This window comes from Triturus cristatus, chromosome 2_2, assembly GCF_964204655.1.
Source record: "Triturus cristatus chromosome 2_2, aTriCri1.1, whole genome shotgun sequence".
NCBI lineage: Eukaryota > Metazoa > Chordata > Amphibia > Caudata > Salamandridae > Triturus > Triturus cristatus.
In genome coordinates, this window is record NC_140582.1 from 261,202,510 (window position 1) to 261,224,458 (window position 21,949).

The 21,949-nt window shown below is 42.5% G+C and overlaps 1 protein-coding gene across 2 annotated transcripts in view; it reads right to left on the reverse strand.

The window, feature by feature from the left end:
* Window positions 1-21,949, reverse strand: part of LOC146862117 (protein NipSnap homolog 3B-like) — a 258,782-nt gene that overhangs the window by 79,155 nt on the left and 157,678 nt on the right. Inside the window, exons 3-4 of one of the 2 annotated variants that reach the window (XM_085641307.1) lie at window positions 12,744-12,899; window positions 629-781 (exon numbers count right to left, since the gene is read on the reverse strand). In XM_085641307.1, coding sequence (XP_085497433.1) covers window positions 629-781; window positions 12,744-12,899 — 309 coding nt within the window. The remainder of the gene's footprint in view (window positions 1-628; window positions 782-12,743; window positions 12,900-21,949) is intronic. The other variant, XM_085641308.1, reaches the window with a different exon arrangement.

Consider the following 21,949-nt stretch of genomic DNA (forward strand, 5'->3'; position numbering starts at 1 on the left):
TTGACGCATTTGCGTCCTAGAAGTGGCGCAGTGAAATCTCATAGATTTCACTCCGTCACTTCTACAAGGCTTACTTGCGTAAGAACGCCCACCCTGCATACATTATACCTGGTGCAGGTATAATGTGGCGCATGGGTTTACAAAGTGACGCATCTAACTAGATGTGTCACTTTGTAAATATGACGCAACATGGTGCATTTTTTTCGCTGATGGTGAGTCACAAAAAGTGACGCACAGGCGGTGTAAAAGTGACGCAAGGGCTCATAAATAAGCCCCAAAGTGTTTAAAATCAACATAAAACGTACACAGTGGGTGGAATTTTCCATAGAATTCCAATTATAATTGGAACCTTTTTTATTTTTGAAGTCCTGAATAGTACATTATAATCCTTTGATCTGTGATTGCCTAAAATAATGAAATAACAATAGAACTTTATCAAGTATTCAATTAAAAAAATATTCTATAGCCTCCATGCCAAACTTGGGCATATTTGGGCGACTGTATTAAAGCAATTAATTATGCAACACCCCAAGAACCGCACTTTAATTCCAAACTATGTTTCCTCTGTTATTATTCGTAAAAATAGTATAAATGGAAGCAGTAATTGGCCAATTCACATGAACATTACCTCTATCAAGCAATCCGTATTCTGTTTGGAAGACTCCAATGACGTTTGAGTAGCCGGGACGAACTTGAGACTTAATGATTGACTTCAAGGCCTCACCCCAAAATTCAGGCCCGCCTGGCTTCATCTGAAAGCTGGCCAATTCGTAGACTCCTACTGGAGGAAAAAATGAACAACGTGACACCTTAAATATCACCATTTATCAGAAAACCCTAAATGCAGTAAATTTAAACACAATCTAAAAAACATAAGTCCCATGTGAATACAAATTCATAATAAATCAATTTTATTTAGTACTCCAGCTTTTTAGAGCTGCATTCCACTTGTTCGTTGACTCCAATTTTGTACCAGGTGCATAGCGGGCCGAGTTCAAAGGACTTGGTATGCAGGGACGTTTTATGGATCTTGGGGGCCCCTGTTTGAAACAGCTTTAATTTTATGAAGCAGTTTCAGCTCTTTCATGGCTTCTTTTGTCAAATTCTAAATGTGTGTGCGCATCTGATATTCAGGGATAGTGATGTGTGTTTTCAGTATTGTAACACAGCAGAAGCTCACTAACATTAATGCAAATAATCCCTGTCACACCCACCCATTTCTCATTAGTGAGGTCCTGTATTGATCTAAAATAAACTTTATATATGGATGTTGCATGGAACATAAACACATTTTGTCTGCAAAATGTCTGTAATAGACTTTCACACATTTAAAAAAATTATAGAAACGCTATTTACAACAATCTGTTAAAACATTATTTAAAGTCATCAGGGCAAGACTCTCTGCAGAACATAGCTGGCTCTATCAGGGGGCCCCCTAAAAGGCTGGGGCCCTGGGCCAGAGCCCACTTTGCCCATGCCTTAAAACGTCTCTGTTGGTATGCGTTTCATTATCCATTGAGTGCCCTGTAGGTGGGGGCCAGCGCAGAATAACGAGTGTCAGAGACACCATGCTCACCTCCCACTAAGGCTGAGCAACAGACAAGGCACAGAAGAAAGCAGCGTGACCGATAAACTGGCAGTATGTGCCCCATGGGGTTGTAATCTGTAAATGCAACGCCCTAGTTCCGAGAAGTGTGTCGAGGATTTGTAGGTCCGTGCAAAATAGATCCTCTGTGTTTTGACAGAGACAGCCAGGAAACCCCGCTTTGGCGCTTTCGTAATAGGACCTTCGTTATGTGAAGTGAGGATTCGCATGCTTGCAATCCTGAAACACAATTAGGGCCATATTATCAAGCACTGCGTTAAAATTACCACCGCTTTAGCGGCAGAAAACTGCCGCTAGAGCGGCAATAATGGGCTTGATAATATGCCCCTGAGAATTCCAATAAAAGCCATGGTGACACCAGAACATGAGCTTCTATTGGAATTCTCAAGGGCATATTATCAAGCCCATTATCACCGCTTTAGCGGAAGTTTTCTGCCGCTAAATCGGCGATAATTTTAACGCCTTTACTTGATAATATGCCCCTTAGTTATTTGTGAAAAGCTAGTTAAAATAGAAATGTCTGCACTAATAAAATAAATACACCCAGACATCGATTTACAGGCAACACTCAAGCACTCAGTCCTACATATGAAACTAACACCAATCTGCCCTTAATAATCTCCCGCACAGTGCCTTTCAAATCCAAAACAAACTGCTGGCCAACTATTCGTCTTGAACCTCTTTTCCACTGAATATGTTACCTGTCAATTCCCTGCTGATCTCCTGCAGAGATATGATTGGCTGCCCACACCTCAAACCAGGAAGTGTTGGCAGCCATCTTGGGACTCAGCTTGAACCCACAAAAACAAAAAACGTTTAAGAAAAATGAGAAGGGGGTAGGGTAGGAATACGCTGACACCCTAAAGGGGTCCCTGCAGTACCCGGGCAAAGCAAAAAACGTTTTTTGAAAAACAAAATTGGAGTCGTGGAAGGAGCTGCAGCTCCCGCAGAAAAACAACAAATAAAAAGAAGCGCTGGTTCCAGCTCTTCTTTTCTAATGGGCCCAAGAGTGGGCCAGGTCCTGGGTGCATGAGCCCTTATAAATATGTGTGTGGTACCGTCACAGCACCCCCCACGCCCTGGGGACCGCCAATTTCCGGGGTAAACATTTAAATAAATGTGGGGGCCTGCTCAGACCCATCGCAGCTCATGGGACCACCACCTCCATGGGGAACTATCAAAATATATATGCATGTGGGGGGCCCAATGGGCCCATCTGCGCCCCGGGGACTGCCACCTCTCCTGGGCAGGTTATTAAATTAATGCAGGGGGCAGACCCTCCACAGCTCCAGGGACTGCCACCTCCCCGGGGCAATCTATTGCAATTAAGGGGGGGCTTGTGACCCCCCACCGCAGCCTGAGGACTGCCACCTCCCCAGGGCTGAAATAAATTAATAAAGGGCGTCTGCCACCTCCCCAGGGCAAAGTTTTACGATGGAGGGGGCAGCGGAGCCCCCTCATGGTGCCATATGTGGCCCTGGACACCCACATCCCCCAGGGCCAAGTCCTGTTGTGTCCTGTGGTGCCTACAGCTGGGACATAGATGTTTGTGGTGGCTTGGCAGGAGCTTTAACCGCTCCCGCCAAGACAGACCAAACACTCCGCTACTAACAAGCAATGAGCGTGAAAACGCTCTTGCTTACTGGAAGCAGTAAACTCGTCTGTTACCCTGCCTGCTGTCCAGTAAGCAGGGAAAAAGATTAATTGCTTTCAGACAGAGGGAGCTGCATGGTTAGTAGGTCCCTGTGTCTGAAAGCAATGCTGGCTCCCGTGGAGGGCCTTCAGGGTCCCCCAGCAGTCCTAATACAGACTAGGTTCCCTGGGGGGGTGAGGCACCCAGAGAAACATGTAGGATTTGCAACGGTGTGCGCGACTCTCTGGGTGTATCAATGGCTGTGTGAGTGGGTGTGCTAGTGATTGGGTTTGTGAGTGGGTGTATGGATGTCTGAGTGGGTCCATGATTTTCTGTGTCAGTCCATCACTGGGTGTGTGAATGTCTGAGTGGGTTTGTGAGTGGGTGTGTGACTGTGTGAGTGGTTGTGAGAGTGTCTGAGTAGGTCTGTGAGTGGATGTGGGAGTGGGTCTGTGAGTGTATCAATGTCTGAGTGGGTCTCTGAGTGGGTGTGAGACTGTCTGAGTGGGTCTGTGAATAGGTGCATGAGTGTTTGAGTGGGTCTGTGAGTGGGTGTGTGACTGTGTGTATAGGTCTGTGAGTGCCAGCGTGTGTCTGTGACATGAGTGTGTGTGTGTGTGTATGTGTGTGTGTGAGTGTCTGATAGGGTCTGTGAGTGGGTGAGTGAGTATCTAAGTGGGTCTGTAAGTGGGTGAGTGAGTGTCCATGTTATAGTCTCTGAGGAATGCATAAACAGTTTTATTAACATGTTTTCTGGATTTGTCTATCTGTGGACAGAATTTGTTTCACAGCTTCCATTTCTGTACTTTACAAATGTTGGAGAACACCAAGGCAGTGTGAGGGGAAAGTACAATTAATTGACCATAGCTATGCTTCATTAGGATTTCTAGTCCTTCCTCAGTATGTGTGCCTAGGCCATTGCCACCACAGTGCACAATCACGAGGTATGGATATTGGCAATCCACAATGCTTTCAAACAAAGGCATCAATTGATGCCACGTTAACCCTCTCTGGACATCCCAAGTAATGTCCACATACCTAAACCCAAGTCCTTGCCAATGCCACTCTTTCTAGCACCCTCGTGGACCCTAAACACAAAGCTGTGACCCACAATCCACACTGTAACAGTTTTGAGGCCAAGGAGGAATAGCACACAGGAGAAAGCCGAAGCTGAATGAGACAGGTTTCATGATGGAAAGCAGTTCAAATGAAGAACAGCATCTAATTTAATAAATAACCTATTTGATGGGATGGTATACTTATGCATATACCTAAAATTAGGTAGTGATTTTGAGTAAATAGTAAGTAGATCTGTGATTGGCCCTGAAAAAAAAGGTTATGCTGTTTGGGATATGCTTCTAGTTCTACACAGTCAACCACACCTGCTACAGTTCAATTTGAAGGTAGTATGGTGTTCAGAGAAAGGGATATGAACTTTTGCCCTAGTGCTATCAGTAAGTGTTCTCAACATGGTTCCCATGGAAATGGAGTAAAAGTGCTGGGGGGAAGGGAAGAAAAATGAGAAGCAGAGTGGTATGGAAATAATTTTCATTAGTGAGTGTTTGGGTTGTACTTTAGTATTTCTTTGCTTAGTAAAGTATCATTGCCATGCTTTAACAGAAGTTTGTGAAGAGGGTTTATGGGCTCTCATGTGGACCTGTGAAGCTGCTGGGGAGTTACACAAGGTTATGCACTGAGCACTGCAAACTGCAGCGGATTCGTGAATCAGCTCAAATCCACTACCAATTTGGGCTTCCCAACTGGAGTCTTACAAAGGGCTAAAAAACAGTGACCATTCAGAAATAGTATAACAAAAGTAAAACATGAAAGGAAGGTTGTGAGTTGCTTTCAACATCGGCATCACTGAAAGCAGAGTAGGAAGGGTTGCCATTAATGGTTCTTATGTACTGGGAGTGGTATATAATTCCTGCACAATTGAGTTCACATTATCACTGAAAAGAGATTATAAGTGATACTGAGAAAACAACTGGAAAACAGCAAAGACATTTCACAGGTGTATGAATTGGGCATACTTTTAAAACGTATATCTATATAAGAAGTAATAAGTTTATATACGGTGAATAACATATATAGGTTATACTCAGCTTGAAAAGAGAAAATAAAAGGGAGTCTAGATGATGATATTAAGGAAAATGATAGTAAACAACAAAGGAGAAATATAAATGTTGGAAGAGCAAATATAGTTATTCTATTAAGGTCTATTGAATGCATGTGTTTAGAAGTAGACGTGAGTGATTTATCACACAATATAATTTGAAAATATGTGATTTTCACCTAAACAGATACTGACATATTGACACTGACACACTAAAAGGGACATCAATAAATTAATTGACATAATCATGTATTCACCTACACATCTAGTTACATACCTGTACAATCACTAATACATCCAATACCCAATCCATACAGCCACTTATATAAAGATATACAGACTCCCAGAGACAGTAAGACTTATTTAAATATGTACTCAATTACTGACACTCCTTGTCACCCATCCAGACAAGTAGACCTTTTAACATGAGATGGGCTTGCTACTTCAGAGCCTGTCTGTGTAGTTTTAATGACAGGTCAACTTGGTGTTGGTAACTCTTTGCCAAGCCCTTAACTTGTCTTCTAGTACATATAAGTCAACTCTATGGTCATGTGTAAGACAGTCTCTCGCCACTCACTTGTTCACACACCCGTTATCTGAGAGAGAGGTGTCAGCGGAGAGGCCAGTCTCCCTCAACATACCCTATTATGCACACCTGTCATCTGAGAGAGAGGTCTGGGAGGAGAGGCAAGTCCCTCCCGAACACAACTATGCACCCCCATCATCTGAGAGAGAGAGGTCTGAAAGGACATACCTGTCATTCTACACTCATTACTATGCACACCTGTCATCTGAGACAGAGTTCTGAAAGGAGAGGTAATTCCAAATACACACCCTACTATGCACACCTGTCATTCAAGGGAGGGGTCTCAGTGGAGAGGCCAGTCTCTCTCCACACACCCTATTATGCATATCTGTGATCTGACAGAGAGAGATCTCATTGGAGACGGCAGTCCTGCCACACACCCTAATATGCACCCCCTTCATCCAAGAGTGAGGTCTCAATGGAGAGGCACGTCCCTTCATATATCCTACTATGCATACTTGTCATTTTACTGAGAGGTTTGAAAGGAGAGGGCAGTCTCTTATCAAGCCCTAGTAAACATCGCCTTTATCGAAGAAAGTAGTCTCGTTAAAGAGGCTAGTCCCTCCCTATACTACTGATTCCCTACAAGTCTGTTGCGATTCCAATATGGTCTTGCAAGAGTAGAGTGCAAACCTCAGGGAGTGAAGCTTGCCGCATGGGTTTCATGCAGTCTCACTGACATCTCGCGAGACCTGTATGGAAAATTACTGGGCTTGCCACAAGGTGTTTTATGATCCTGCGAGAGTCTCATGAGACTGTGTGGAGAGAATGAAAAAAGAGCCATTAAAAAGAGCTATTATTCTTATTACATGGGTGGAGAAATGTTGTGATGTGATTGGGTGGAGAACCAGAAATAGCTCAGTGTGTCCTTGGTGCTTTGGAGGAGAAAAATGTCTCTCTGCCCTGTACTCAGCAGATGTGACTTAATTTGGAGTTGAAAAGGACAGGTGTCTTCATCTGCATTTAAGACGAACTCCAAGTTCAGATATTTAATATTATATTTTAGAAACGTGGTTGTCAAGCATCAGTAGGTATAGTAATGTTGGTAAATGTATTCTACATCATATTTACAGATTGATAAGCTGTTTGGGGAAGTATAGCTGTGTTAATATAGCTTTTGAGAGGTGCACATTACAATCTAGAGAGATGTGAGCAAGGTTTGCATACTGTGTTGAAAAATGAAGTGTTCCGACTGTATGTACTTGTAAAAAAAGGAGACAGTGTTCCTCAAATTATAAACCAAAGAATGTGGAATGTGTTTATTCAAGCCCTAGTGTTTTTATGAACCTCACTGAACATATACTTTAGCCCTTTGTTATGTCTGAGTGGTGATATTGCTATTTCTGGAGTGAACCACTGTGTTTAGTGTCAGCAAAGGTGTCTCAAGAGTAATGTGTTACTTTATTAACTTTTATGTAATAAGGTTTGATGGCATGCTATAATTTATTTGTGAAAATAAAAGGCACAGGGTGAGGGTGTGGAATTTTTCCCAAGAAAGGCGTTACAAGCTAACGGTACATTAGATATAAATAGGTGATTGTGGTTGAAAGAGGTAGAGCATTTTACAGAATATAGTGAAGAATGCCTTATGATTTATTAACTATCATGCAACTTTTACATTTTTGGGTTATTTTCTCTTTTTGTAGGAGGAAAATGGAGAACAGAAGTTGTGAACAAGAAAACTACAATGTGAGAAAATATATGGAGGCTGAAAACATGATAAACAACCATATACAATAGATGACAATGAAATTTAGATCTTTATGATCTCGGGAGTGTCCCGCGAGATTCTCGCAATCCTCTCGTGAGAGTAATGATACCTCAAAAAAAAGCTTGCTGGTAACATGTTTTGATATCAGAGTTTAAAAAACGGAGTAAATAAACAATTTCTATTGAAATATGTATCTGTTTACTTCTCACACATATTTTATAAAGATTTTGCAACATGTGAACCATATCCTGTTTTGTTACAATAAAAAAACATTATTTTACTTTAAAAGTGTCAGAACACAACATATATTATACAGCAATTGTAATTGATATTGTAATTATAATTTTGTTTATATAGCGCTTACCACCCCTGATGAGGGGTCAAAGCACTTATCAGTGAGTAGCACACTATGCCAGAACCCAAGAAGGATTAGTGGTGGATTAGTATAGGGAAATATGAGTTTATTTGAGCGGTGGACATGAGAGTTTGTTCATTGACTAGGATAATGGAGGGATAGAAGAGTGAAGAGTCTAGAAAGTGTTATTTGGTAGCTCAGAGTAGTAAGAAGAGGTTTGGGACGTAAAAGGAGAGATGGAGAAGGGAAGGGTCTGTTGAAAGAGATTAGGGAAATCATAGTAGTAATATGAGGTTTGGGATGATTCAAAGGAGGTATACACGAGGGAAAAATTTAGAGAGGGTTGCTTGGGAGGTCATAACAGTAAAATGAGGTTTGCAATGAGCCAAGGAGGGATAGAGGAGAAAAGAGTCTAGAAAGGGTTATTTTGGAGATCATACTAGTAATTCCAAGCTGCTGTGGATGGAATAGGCCTCAAGCCCTCCCTGATGGCGCCAAGCTCACACCAAAGTTGGCAGATTTCCTCAGCAGGCCAGTGGCTAGCTTTCTTAGGACACAAATGGGCTACTGACTAACACCACCAAGTGAAACGCTTATTCCACTAGTGGATTGCTCCTGAGGCAACATTTTGACCTTCCACCCATACAGGCACAGGCTTGTTCTTAAATGACAATGCCCATATTTTTTAAATCACCATGGCAATCCTCCTCTCTCCAATGGGAGCCCTTGTGGTGCGGACATATGCAAGCAGCTGCGGCCGCGGCCACTGCAGGTAAGAGCAGTAGGGTGGTGGGGCCAGCTGGGGGGGATTTTGAGAGACGACCACAAGGGAATTTTTTTTATTTATTACATTTTCTCTTGTGGTCAACTCTTGAAATCCCCCCTCAGCCAGCCCCACCACCCCCTCACTGCTCTTACCTGCAGTGGCTGCATACAAGTCCTCGTCAGATGGCCATGGCATCATTGCCATAGCTCCATGATGGTCATCAACCCCAGCTCCAACATCATCATCAGATGCCTATTTAAAATCACCACAGGAATTGTCTTTCGAAGAACACAGGCACCTTCATCAGACTACATACTCTTGTGTTCATTAAATCACCTCAAACTTCCTCCTTGGACAAGTAGTATTCCAAAATATACTGGTGCACGGTTCAGCACCCTGCCTCTCTAAGGCGAGCCTGTCCATGTATTAGCAGAGGAGGTGCAATTAAGTATTGGTACATAAAACATTGCTATTCATGACAAGCATCCCTCATGCTCTATAAAGGTAGAAAAGGTCCTCAGTTCTACATCCAGTACATTATGATGATGCCCTTTGCACATGACTGCATCATCCAAGATCATGATGACATTATGGACTATGGACCTAATTGCGATGTCGATCGGTAAGCCTCCAACCGCTCGGCAGACGCTTTCCGACCGACATGGTAGGTTTACATTCCGACCGCCGAATTATAATTTCCCATTATAAAGAACGGGGTAACCCAAAGTAATCAAGGACCTGGGTATTATGCGGTACAAAAAACAATGGTCCTGAACCAATATTTCAATTGAATCAATCAAGAAATTTCATTTAACATATTATTGAGTAAAGCAATAAACATAAAAAGTGCAACAGAAGACAATGAACTGGATCACCATATATTTATTTAAAGTGATTAGGTGAAGACCAGACAGTACATACTACAAAATAGCAATTTGAGGCTGCTCCAGAGGGAGACGTGCAGTGAAAAAGAGTGCTCAAGAGTGACGTGGTGAAGAGAGAAACTTCAACGAAAATATAAAAAAGTTCAATATGTCAAGGCAAATAGCAGGGGGACCGGTTGTAAATCACCGTCCTTAGGTAACCTGGCCCAATTATATTCACAAACGATTGTTATATCAATTCAAACTAGAAATCAATTCTAGAGTAGCACGTGAAAGAAACGGAGGGTCCAGGTTAGGTTAAATGGGCGTCGACGTTTCGATCCGACTTATGGCCAAAAAGGGGATTTTGGTTCCTCGGCCTGGCGGATCTTCATCAGGACTAAACTGGGCAACCCATCAGTTATAAGTGAGAACAGGAGTCCATGGTTTCTTTTATGGATCCAATATGGGGGTATTCGTCTCCCAACGTAATCTTCACACTTGGTTTCAATAAATGCACCCCGGTGGGCCAAAAGAGATGATTGCGATTCACAGACACTATCATGGGTCGTGTAATCAATTCTCTCCGGGGGATTAAGCAGATGCGTCTTCAATTTGCGGCCGTCTCCAGGCTCGTAGCAATGCCTAAGGTGCAGATCCACCAGGCCGAGGAACCAAAATCCCCTTTTTGGCCATAAGTCGGATCGAAACGTCGACGCCCATTTAACCTAACCTGGACCCTCCGTTTCTTTCACGTGCTAATCTAGAATTGATTTCTAGTTTGAATTGATATAACAATCGTTTGTGAATATAATTGGGCTAGGTTACCTAAGGACGATGATTTACAACCGGTCCCCCTGCTATTTGCCTTGACATATTGAACTTTTTTATATTTTTTTGTTGAAGTTTCTCTCTTCACCACGTCACTCTTGAGCACTCTTTTTCACTGCACGTCTCCCTCTGGAGCAGCCTCAAATTGCTATTTTGTATTATGTACTGTCTGGTCTTCACCTAATCGCTTTAAATAAATATATGGTGATCCAGTTTATGGTCTTCTGTTGCACTTTTTATGTTTATTGCTTTACTCAATAATATGTTAAATGAAATTTCTTGATTGATTCAATTGAAATATTGGTTCAGGACCATTGTTTTTTGTACCGAATTATAATTTCAGCGGTCGAAGTGTAAATCAGCCGGGGAAACCAACTAGGTTCCGACAGGCTCAAGGAGCCCATCCGCCAGCCGGAAGCTGCACATAATACCTAAAGGACATTGTTTCGCCTGTCAGGGTTATGATGTCGGTTTCCGACAACCTTCCCATGTCAGCCTTTCCGACTTGGAAAGTCTGTCGGGGAGCGACTTTTGCTGCCCCTAGCAGGGTCCCCTTCTCTCCTGGCCCTACAGGTGAGGTCCTGGGGGCTTCTAAGGTGCCCCCTTCACATCCCTGCACTGTGAGGCAGGCACCGTGAGGTACATGGATGTGTAAAAACTTCCATTTCATAATGGGAGCGTGTGCTGCTGGCGGTTTCAGACTGCCACACAAGCTCCCAATGTAAAATGGAAGTTTGCTACGGCACCATGTGCAGTTGCATCCCAATTCGGTATGCGGAACCGCCAAACTATGATCGGTAGTTCCCTCACCAAAATGGTGTCTGCCCAACATCATAATGAGGGCCTCTATCACATCTTTATGTGAACTTGCATCCTAACTCGAGTGACAACATCTCACATTGCAATGGGTTTCTTCTCACATCAGACAGGCATCCATTCTACATCATGATGTCATTCTCATACAACAGCGCAAACTTGCATCTTGATGAGAGCCCACATATCATTGGGACGTCATCACCTATACATTGGGATGGTGGGTAGCCCCTCACAACATAACACAATCTTATGGCTCACACCAATGCGATGGGCGTTTGAAGAAATTAATAATTTCTACGTGTCACCTCGGAATTTTCACCATTTGCTGGACCCAATATTTCTGTTGCCTTTTGAAATCTGTGTTCCTCTGTACTGTGTACTTTAATCATCCATCTAATCAGTAGTAAACTAGCTCTGCTCCACATTAACCATGGTTACATTGCCTTACTTCTGATTGGCACATTTAACTTGGCAGCAAGTCCCTAGCGTACCATTTAAAAAGTGCTCTCAGGGCCTGTAAGTTAAATGCTACTCGTGGACTGCAGCATCTAATGTGTTGTGGTATGTTATGTGTATTTGTAAAGTGCACTATTCCCCATGAGGGTATCCTGGTGCTGCCATCCTCTACAGTGGCAGACAATTGCTAGTATGCTATGTAGGATACTATGTTAGATCAAGATTTTAAAAAGACTATCTTATTGGTGGGTGTCAAGATATAGTATAATCACTTACATTCATATAATGTGCAACCTTAGAAGATACAAAATAGGAGAATATATATTATTACGAATATTCAACTCTAATTCAAAATATACATTAATCACAAATGATCAGTAATAGAACATATGTACCTAAAAATTCATATTAATTTGTAATCTAGTACAGAATAGTAACATTCTGTCTAAATTCATAATCCAAAGTGCAATTTCTTAGCGATGGTGTTATTAGTGCATCTTCATTACCACCAACAACAAGCATCATAAATATCACCACCACCAAACATGACCATCACCAATAACATACCACCAACATATGACCACAGTAGTAATATTAACACTACTAATAGTATACCAACTCTTTCAATACCACCTCCAAGCATTGGCAAAGCAAATAGAGCTCACTATATTATGTTATTATATGGAAATATTATTTCTGCACGCATGTGTTTGCACGACTTGTATATCTAAAGCAGACCTACTGATTTTGCCAATGCTTGTTAAGCTACTCAGACCATGCAACTTGAAGTACTGGTGAACGAGAGCCTGAGGAGGGAAGCACAATGTTTACATATACTAATGATGCTGGCTGTTATAAAATCACCAGCTGAAAAACAGTGTCACAGGAAAGGGATTTTTAAATAGCATAACCTGTGACTATGGTTCTTAATTATACTGGCAAATATATTCTACAGAAAAATATCAATTTAGCAGAATATGTGAAACGTAACTGCATATACTCACCCTTCTCTTCGGTCTTTCCAAGCTGACTCCAAGGCATGAGGTAAGCAATCTCAACATCCATTTTATCGATGAATGTCACTAAAGTAGACACAACATCTTGCCAGGCTTTATCTTGCAGCAGCGCAGTGTTCACTCTGTTTCGGTGCTCGAAACTGTCTGTGATGGTGGGTACAAAGTAGAACCCTGCATCAACTACCAAAATGTCCCACACGACACAAATTGCACTTGAAGGATTTGCCACTATGGCCAAATCTATTGTTAAATTCAACTACTGAGGGTCCACACTGGGGGAGATAGAAGTTGTATGCTTGACATGCAACAAAGATCCTTCCTGACAAAAATAAAACACTGAATAAAACATCATATGCGCCCAAGCTGAATATGGAACGCTTTTATAGGCATCTACCAAGGAACTTACCTGTTTTAGGAATGCAAGATATTCACGAGATGAAGTGTCCTGTGCCAAGAAACCCTGTTCAGAATGGTGGACACTGTATAAATGTACACATGCTTACATAGAAGAGACATCTGCTAGAAAAAACGATACAGGATTAAACTTTCTATTCAGTGCCCAATCAGGAAACCAAATGCTTGTGAACCCAGCTTTACTCTAATAGATTTAGCACAGCCACACCCGGGAACTTTAAGGCTACTTCAGTAAACGTTAGCCATGCATCCATCATTCATATTTCACACCATGTAATATCATAGGTAGAGTTTTACTGACAACCTTTTAGAGTGCAATCAATGTAAAGCTACCATATATTTTCTTATAACAAGATAATGCTTCCAAAGTATTGAAGATCTTTGTTTCACATCAATGTGACTTCCATGAAAGATTGTAGGTGAAAGACAGCCCTATTATTATTCCTTAATCACCTTCAATTTTGTTCTTTCTTTCGAGTCACCAACACTGTTTATTTATTTTTTGGACCAAGCACATAATCATATTTTTCTGGATATATCCTCAGTTTGTTAATATCATAATATGTTTTAGAGGACACACTTCTTCTCTGAAGTCCTATAGGAATTCCATTTAATAAAGAAGGATCACCAGCAAATAAAAGAGAACCAATATGCAATGTTCCAACTTTGGGAGAAAAGGGCAGAGATTGTGTAAATATAATTAGGATATGAGCTACTAATAGAGATAACAACGTAGGAGACAGCAACAGCCGTGCTTAGGGGCGTTTCTCACAGGTCTTTCTTCTGTTAGTGTCCTATTAATCAAATCTTCCAACCTCGCCTAGGTATCTGAGTGAAGAAAGTTTATTAAGGATAACACCCCCAGGGGAATGTCTTAATGTTCAGTATTCAACCATATTTGAGTGTGATTTAGAGAACAAAAAGACTGCTTTAAAATCTGCAAAACAGATATCCATCTCGACAGGAAGTGACATTACTGGGTTTCCTGCCAAAACCGTCTTTAAAAGAAGAATCCAAGCAAGAAGTCTTCATTTCCCATCACCCATCATCCCTCAGCACAGGAAGAGGCATTACTGGCTCTCCCATCACCCACCTACACAAGAAATGACATCACTGAAGTTCCCATCAACCATCTTGACAGAAAGTGACATTACTGTTTTTTCTGATAAAACTGTCTTTAAAAGAAGAAGTCAGGCAAGAAGACTTCATTTACCATTATGCATCAGTAAAGGAAATGACATGACAGCACCCTGCATTCCTCCCCCCTCCCAGAAACTACTTAATGGCAGCTGCAATATGGATGTGCAGCAGACGTGCCCAGTACCAGAAACCTTTTGTCCAATCACCACCCAGCAAAACTCCACTGCACTCCTTAGGTCCCTAGACCCCAGACGCCGTTTGCCTAACTGCTGCTACACTGCACCTCACTCCACTGTAGGAACTTGAACCCTTCACCCATTGCTGGTTCTCCAGAAGCCACTCACCCACACCCCCCACGCAAATAGTAACAACGCCCTCAACACAGCCTCCCAACACCCATGTCACGCAAGCACCAACAACACCAAGACCCCAACCCTACAACACACACCACAGCAAACTCACACATCAACATCCACTCGCATGCATGCTTCTCTACACACAACCACTTAGCAAACACACAACCGAAATATGGGACCTGCTGAGTAGCGATGTATCCAATGTCCTGTTCATCACAGAAACCTGGCTGAACTTGGCCCGACATTGCCATGGCAATTCCTGTGGGCTACAAGAATGCTATACAGGACTGCCTTCAGAAGCCAGGATGACTCATTATCATCTACAAGGAATCCATCAAATGGGCACCATTCTCAGAGAACGCCACCCCATTCATGGAACACCTGCACTTCAAGCTGCAAATCTCTGCAAACCTCACCCCAAATGGAACCCTCACCTACAGTCCACCCAGACCATGAGCCACCTTTACCAGCCTCATCACCAGCTTCATCGCCCCACTCACTGTCAACAGAGTCTACGTTCTCTTCGGTGACCTCAAATTTCACCTGGAAGACCAAAACGACCCCTGCTCCACAGCACTCCTCAAACGCTTGAGCAACATTGGACTCACCAAGCTCATCCCATAACCAACACATACCACAGGACAGACGCTGGAGCCCATCTTCACCAAAAGGGACTACATCAAATACAACTCCACAACACCACTCACATGTATCGACCACTCCATTATCCACTTCCAAATCAATACACCTCAAGTCAACACCGCTATCAGGTTTAGCATTCCAAGCCTCAGCTGGAGTCAAATCACAAAAGCAGACTGGCACAGTGCCCTCATTACGAATCAGCCCAGCCCCACAGACAATCCCGAAAAGGACATCAACAACTTTAACATCTGGATCATAAACTGCAAAGACTCACTCACATCCATCAAACCCAACAAGCACAGTAGATCAAACAAGCAGGCCAGCTGGTACACAGCGGACCTCAGAGAAACCAAAGAACACTGTAAACAGCTAGAAAGAAAATGGAGAGCTAGCCACGACACCACATTCAGAACGACCTACAAGATTGCACTCAGATGCTATCACCAGAGACACCAAGAAAAAAGCCCTAGTGGACCGCAGCGAAAGAAGTTCCAGAAGCTGCAAGGAGATTTTCTCGATCTTTAAGGATTTCACCTTGTCCTTAGCCACTGTCAACAAAATCGCTGACTCCCAACATCTCTGCAACAACATATTCACCTTCTTCCACAGCAAATTCATGAACATCTAAAGCAACTTCACACACCAACCCAACCCCAGAGAGTTTGTCTCTAACCTACCCACCACCAACCAAGAGGGCCACTTGATCGAATAGGTAATGCTCACAGGAAACAACACAGCGGCAATCATGCAGAGCATCTACTTGAGGGCACCAATGGACCCATGCACCCACTACATCTACAACCTGGGATACTCACCAACCAGCACCACCCTGTCCCAAATCATCTACACCTCCATCACTTTTCTAGATGAATGGAAATTTGCAGAAATCAACACCCACCTCCTAAAGCCCACATCCTACCCGAATCAACTGAGCACCTTTCCACCCATCTCCCTGCTCCCTTATCCAGCCAAAGTGATTGAGAAGGCCATCAATAAGTAACTCCTATCCCACCTCTAACTTCACTATCTTCTAGACAACACTCAATCAGGATTCAGAAAGAACTACAACACCGGTATTTTGAATTATCCTGGACGGAAGAGAAACAGAGGCCTCATCCTGCTCAACCTCTCCGTGGCCTTCGACACTGCCTCCAATAACACCCTCATTAGAATCCTCCACCAAATTGGCATACAAGGATCTGTTCTCAAATGGATCTTTTCCTTCCTCATGATAAAAACCCACAGGGATAGGCTGCCAACCTTCACATCAGAAATCAAAAGAATGATATGCGGAGTCCCACAGGGATCTTCCTTCAACCCCACACTTTTCAGCATATACCAGACACTGCTCGCCAAGATCATCTGATCACAAGACATATATATATAGCTGGGCCTGAACTGGGGTGGCAAAGTGAGCTAAAAAACACGATGGTCTATTTAACCCAGATCTGTGACTGGGGGTGAGTATCTGACAAATTTCAGCGCCCTGTCCATCATCTCCTTGTGTTTGCTTAGTTCGCCCTAAGTTGGCAGGGTATGCCCAGGCGTGGGTCCCTTGTTCACTTTGCCACTGGATTCAAGCTATCCTGGCTGATGAGAGTTGTTATCCCGAAACCGGTCCCAGGATGCTTGTTTCCAGTCCAGTGAAGACCTGGCTTGGCAGTTTGGGCTGGACTGTTCCCTTGAGGCACAGGGTCAAGACTGATTTGCACATAGCTGGGTCTGAACTGGGGTGGCGAAGTGAGCTAAAGAACGATGATGGATTCAACCCAGATCTGTGACTGGGGGTGAGTGTCTGAAAGGTGCTCCGTCCATCATCTCCTTGTGTTTGCTTTGTTCGCCCTAAGTTGGCAGGATATGCCCAGACGTGGGTATCTTGCTCACTTTGCCACTGCATTTAAGCTAGCTTGGCAGATGAGGGGTGTTACCCCGAAACCGGTCTCAGGATGCTGGTTTCCAGTCCAGGGAAGACCTGGCTTGGCAGTTCGGGCTGGACTGTTCCCATGAGGCACAAGGTCAAAACTGATTTACATATAGCTGGGTCTGAACTGGGGTGGCGAAGTGAGCTAAAGAACGATGATGGATTCAACCCTGGTCTGTGACTGGGGGTGAGTATCTGAAAAGTGTCAGCTCTCTCCGTCCATCATCTCCTTGTGTTTGCTTTGACATCACCATCATCTTCTAGACAACACTCAATCAGGATTCAGGAAGAACCACAGCACCAGTGTTTTGAATTTTCCTGGACCAAGGAGAAACAGCGGCCTCATCCTGCTCGACCTCTCTTCCGCTTTCGACACTACTTCCAATAACAACCTCATCAGAAGACTCAAAAAATTCAAAATGGGCATACAAAGATCTCTTCTCAAATAGATCTGTTCCTTCCTCACGGGAAAACCCTAAAGGGTTAGGCTGCCAACCTTCACATCAGAGACCAGAAGATTGATATTTGTAGTCCCACAGGGATCGTCTTTCAACCTCACACTTTTCAACATATACATGACACTGCTCGCCAACATCAATCAATCACAAGACATCACCGTCATCTCCTAAGCCGATGACACCTAACTCATCACCTCCCTGATCGACAAGACAGCCACTGCCAGGACCAACTTCACCGACTGCATGACCATTGTAGCAGACTGGATATGAACAAACTGCCTGCAGCTCAACTCAGACAAGACAGAAGTTCGGGTCCTCGGCAAGAAGACCTCCCCATGAGACTCCGCTTGGTGGCTATTGCCGCTACGATCAACACCAACAGACCCCGAAAGAAATCTAGAGATGACAACCTCAACATGAAAGCTTAAGTCAATGCAGTCTGCACCCCTTGCTTCAACATCCTACACATGCCACAAAAGATCTTCAAATGGCTGTCTCAGAACACCGGTTGGACCATCCCACATCATCAGCAGGTAGGACTACGCTAACACTCTACACTGAAAATTCCAAACAACTCCTACACAGACTCCAGGGCATCCAGAACACTACTGCAAGATTCATACTCAATCTCCCATACCGCACCCACATCACAGTGCACCTCAAGCAGTTTCACTGGCTCCCCGTTCGCAAGCGCAGCCAATTCAAAATTCTCGCGCACACCTTCAAAGCTCTAAACAGCACAGGACCAGAATACCTGAATAGCAGCATACAGTTTCACCAACACAACAGACACCTACGCTTTACCTCACTCTCCCTCCCAGCACCCACAAAAGCAAAACTGAGGGATGCTCATTCTCCTACATCACACCCAAGACATGGAAGGAGCTCCCTCAACAAGCCAGAGTCTCCTCTTCACTTCTTGAGTTCTGCAAGAAACTGAAGACCTGGATCTCCATATAAGCACCCCAGGGACCATACACCTACGTACCTGCCCAAAGCACCTGATTGCCCTCTTGGGTGATTAGTGCACTATAAAAATCGGTATAGCATAACATAACTAATATGACAGCCTATTAATCACAATGAATCTCCAAGGTATATCCCATAATATAAAGCAATGATCCGTTGCGGATTGCCTATTTTGAAATCCAGTTTGTCCTAAAGGGAAAAAACCATTTTACAGCACCAACATATTATATTGAGGTGTTGGGCCATATCCACTAGAGAAATGAAATAGTACCTTTAAGGCTCGTTCCTGCTAACTTTTTAGAAAAGAGGCTTAATTTTGAAATCTTTCCATGAGTGGGTGATCACTCTATCCTGCAGAATCTAGGCATAATGTGGGAACAAACAATGTGTAACTCTTTGCGATTTTTTCAGTGGACACATGCTGTGAAACAGTCAGGGCCAACCACTCCAAAGAGATTAAAAAACGTAAGTATTTTAACAATTGCTTCAATTGTTATTTGCTCCAGGCGCATCTTGTTAACACTATACAGGGTCATTCACAAAGAAGGCTCTGTTGTCTCATCAGTCTCAAGACTCAAGAATGCTACATTCTAAAGTACAATACAACATTTGTATATCAATGTTTATTTTAATCCAAAATCAGCAAAAGTCCCTCCCCTGAATAACGGTTAGCATCTCTTCCTAGTTTTTGTGTTGAAAAACAACTTTTGTTTGCTTTTATCATCTTAAAGGTAAAGTCTCTTTTATTTAAAAAATGCTATATTTACATCATTTTCGCAAATGTAATTATCTGGAGGCTTAATAGTTTACTCTTTTTACAGCTATGCAATCTTTATCAAACCACATGGTTGTCCCATTATATGTACAACCCTGGACACCTCTGGAACAATGTTAGATTTTTTTGATGTTTCTGGAAGCATTCTGTGATTTGTGCTTATATCAAAACATTTTTAAATGTTTGCCAGCTTGTAGGTAGCCAGGAAATCTGTCATTGGTGTGAACCAACTGAAGGTCTAAACAAAGATAAATATCTTTTTGGCCTTCACAGATTAATTCACTGGGCGGTTGTACCCAAGTGGATGGAAACATGCACCATCAGATCCTCTGTAAGATCTTCCAATTCTTGGATCTCATTTAACATTCAAATCACTCCACTCCACCCCCCACCCCGAACCAATGCACATTTTGATATTTAAATAACCAGTATAACAAATTTGCTTTGAAAAGATGTAGCTCTGCCTCAAAATTCTACCTTTTAGCATGTTGATAAACATTTAGCATAAGCATTTGCTTAAATGTAACACGTGTGTTAATAAAATTCATCAAAATTGCGTAAACTCATTATGATTACATTTCCAGATTTCCTTAACCTTACATTTTACCCTGAAAGAGATCAATTATTACCAGACCTCCTAAAAGATTTTGCCATTAAGATTAGTTGCTGGTTAATTGAAAGATATAAAATTATCATGAAAATAATCATTGTTAAACCGCGACTCCTGGAACAATATAACATCTTTTTAATTTATGAATGACAATCATTCAGAAACCATTTACTCAGTATTTATATCAATAATATTCCAGCATTTAAAGTCGATTTCAGTCAGGCTAGGATTCATACTTCCAATTTCTAAACCAAGATGGTTCAGCCCTTCTTGGTGAGTCTATTTTATCTCCAAACACCTGTCTTTCTTCGTTCCCTGCTGGGTTACAGAATCTCACTTGAAGAGTTTGTGTTGTGGCTAAGATAGAATCATCAGTAGTGTTTGTAATCACACACCCTTGCCCCTCTGCCAGCATTTGAAGACCAAAGACTTAAGCATGCTTGCTTCCCAATTTCCTTGTTAACTTCAATGACTGGCACTTCATTGGGATAAAGCAGCTTCAACCCAACAAAGCCAAGTTTGCACTCTGCATTTCTAAATGTTTTGGTGATTATGGTAGAGTCGATTATCATCATTGTTATTCTTCTGGCAGATTTCGAATTTACACAGCCTATTGGTATTATATCAATGAAAGAGATCTCCTTTAAAACAGGGATACAGTGAAACAGTTGTAGAATATGTTGTCTTTTTATAGGTTCACTAGGTATAACCAAAGTTACTATGGGATCCCTCCACTACTTCTTATTGTAAACAAAGGCAATGGAGGAAGTGGCCAATTCCAATTCAGATGTTAAGTTTTATTTTCGTTTAGAGCAGACTCATGGGACAAAAATACAGGGGTGACAGTGGGTGATAAATTCTTTTTTGCTTATTTATTTATTTCTAGAACAATTTCTGACAACTCCACTAGGGTTTCTTGGAAAATCAAGGGCCAGATGTACAACCCGTTTTTGCATGTGTAAATGGGTTTGCGCATGCAAAGACCTCGTGGGCAATGTACAAAGTCTATTTAGCGAGTTGCAATTTACTTCCAACTCGCTGAATAGGTTTTGCGACTCGCTATTAGGAAGGGGGAGTTCCCTTCCTAATAGCGACCGCAAAGCCATGTACAATAGTTTTGCGTCCGCAATTGCGGTCGCAAAACACTTGCAAACTACCACCCTCTTTAAAAGGGTGGTAATGGCTTTGCAAATGGGAAGGGTTCCCCAACGGACCCCCTTCCCCTTTGTGACTGGCTCTGAAAATACTTTTTAAGGGCAGGAAGTAATCTCAGGGACCACTAACTGCCCTTAAAAAACTAAACAAAAACGTTTCAATTTTTTTTTTTTTTTTAAATGCATCCATTTTCCTTTTAGGAAAATGGGCTGCATAAAAAAAAAACTGCTTTATGTAAAAGCAGTCCCAGACATGGTGGTCTGCTGATCCCAGCAGGCCACCATACCTGGTAGGGCCTGCCATTCCTAATGGGGTCGTAAATTGCGAGTGGCTCATTAATATTCATGAGCCTCGCATTTTGCGACCCCATTGGCAATCGCTAACGGTGTCTCTGACACTGTTGTACATCCCAATTTGCAACTCGCAAATTGCGATTTGCAATTGCGATGCAATTTGCAAGTCCCAAATTGGGTGGTCGTACATCTGGCCCCAAATTTACTAGGGACGGTGTTATTGATTTAATGACACTCTGATGTGCGTGCGTCCTAAGACTGTAATAGTTACAAATGTGGCTGGTTTTCAAAGTTGGGACCAATTACACTTGAACTTGTTTGGAAAAGTAACATGTGTGTTCTGCCAAACTGCTCAGCATTAAAACTATTGTACTGCCAGCATTTAAAAAGTCTGTTGGTATAGGGATAGATACCCAGAAGTGGCGGTTAAATGGGATGTGTGTGTATTAACGGAAAAAGAA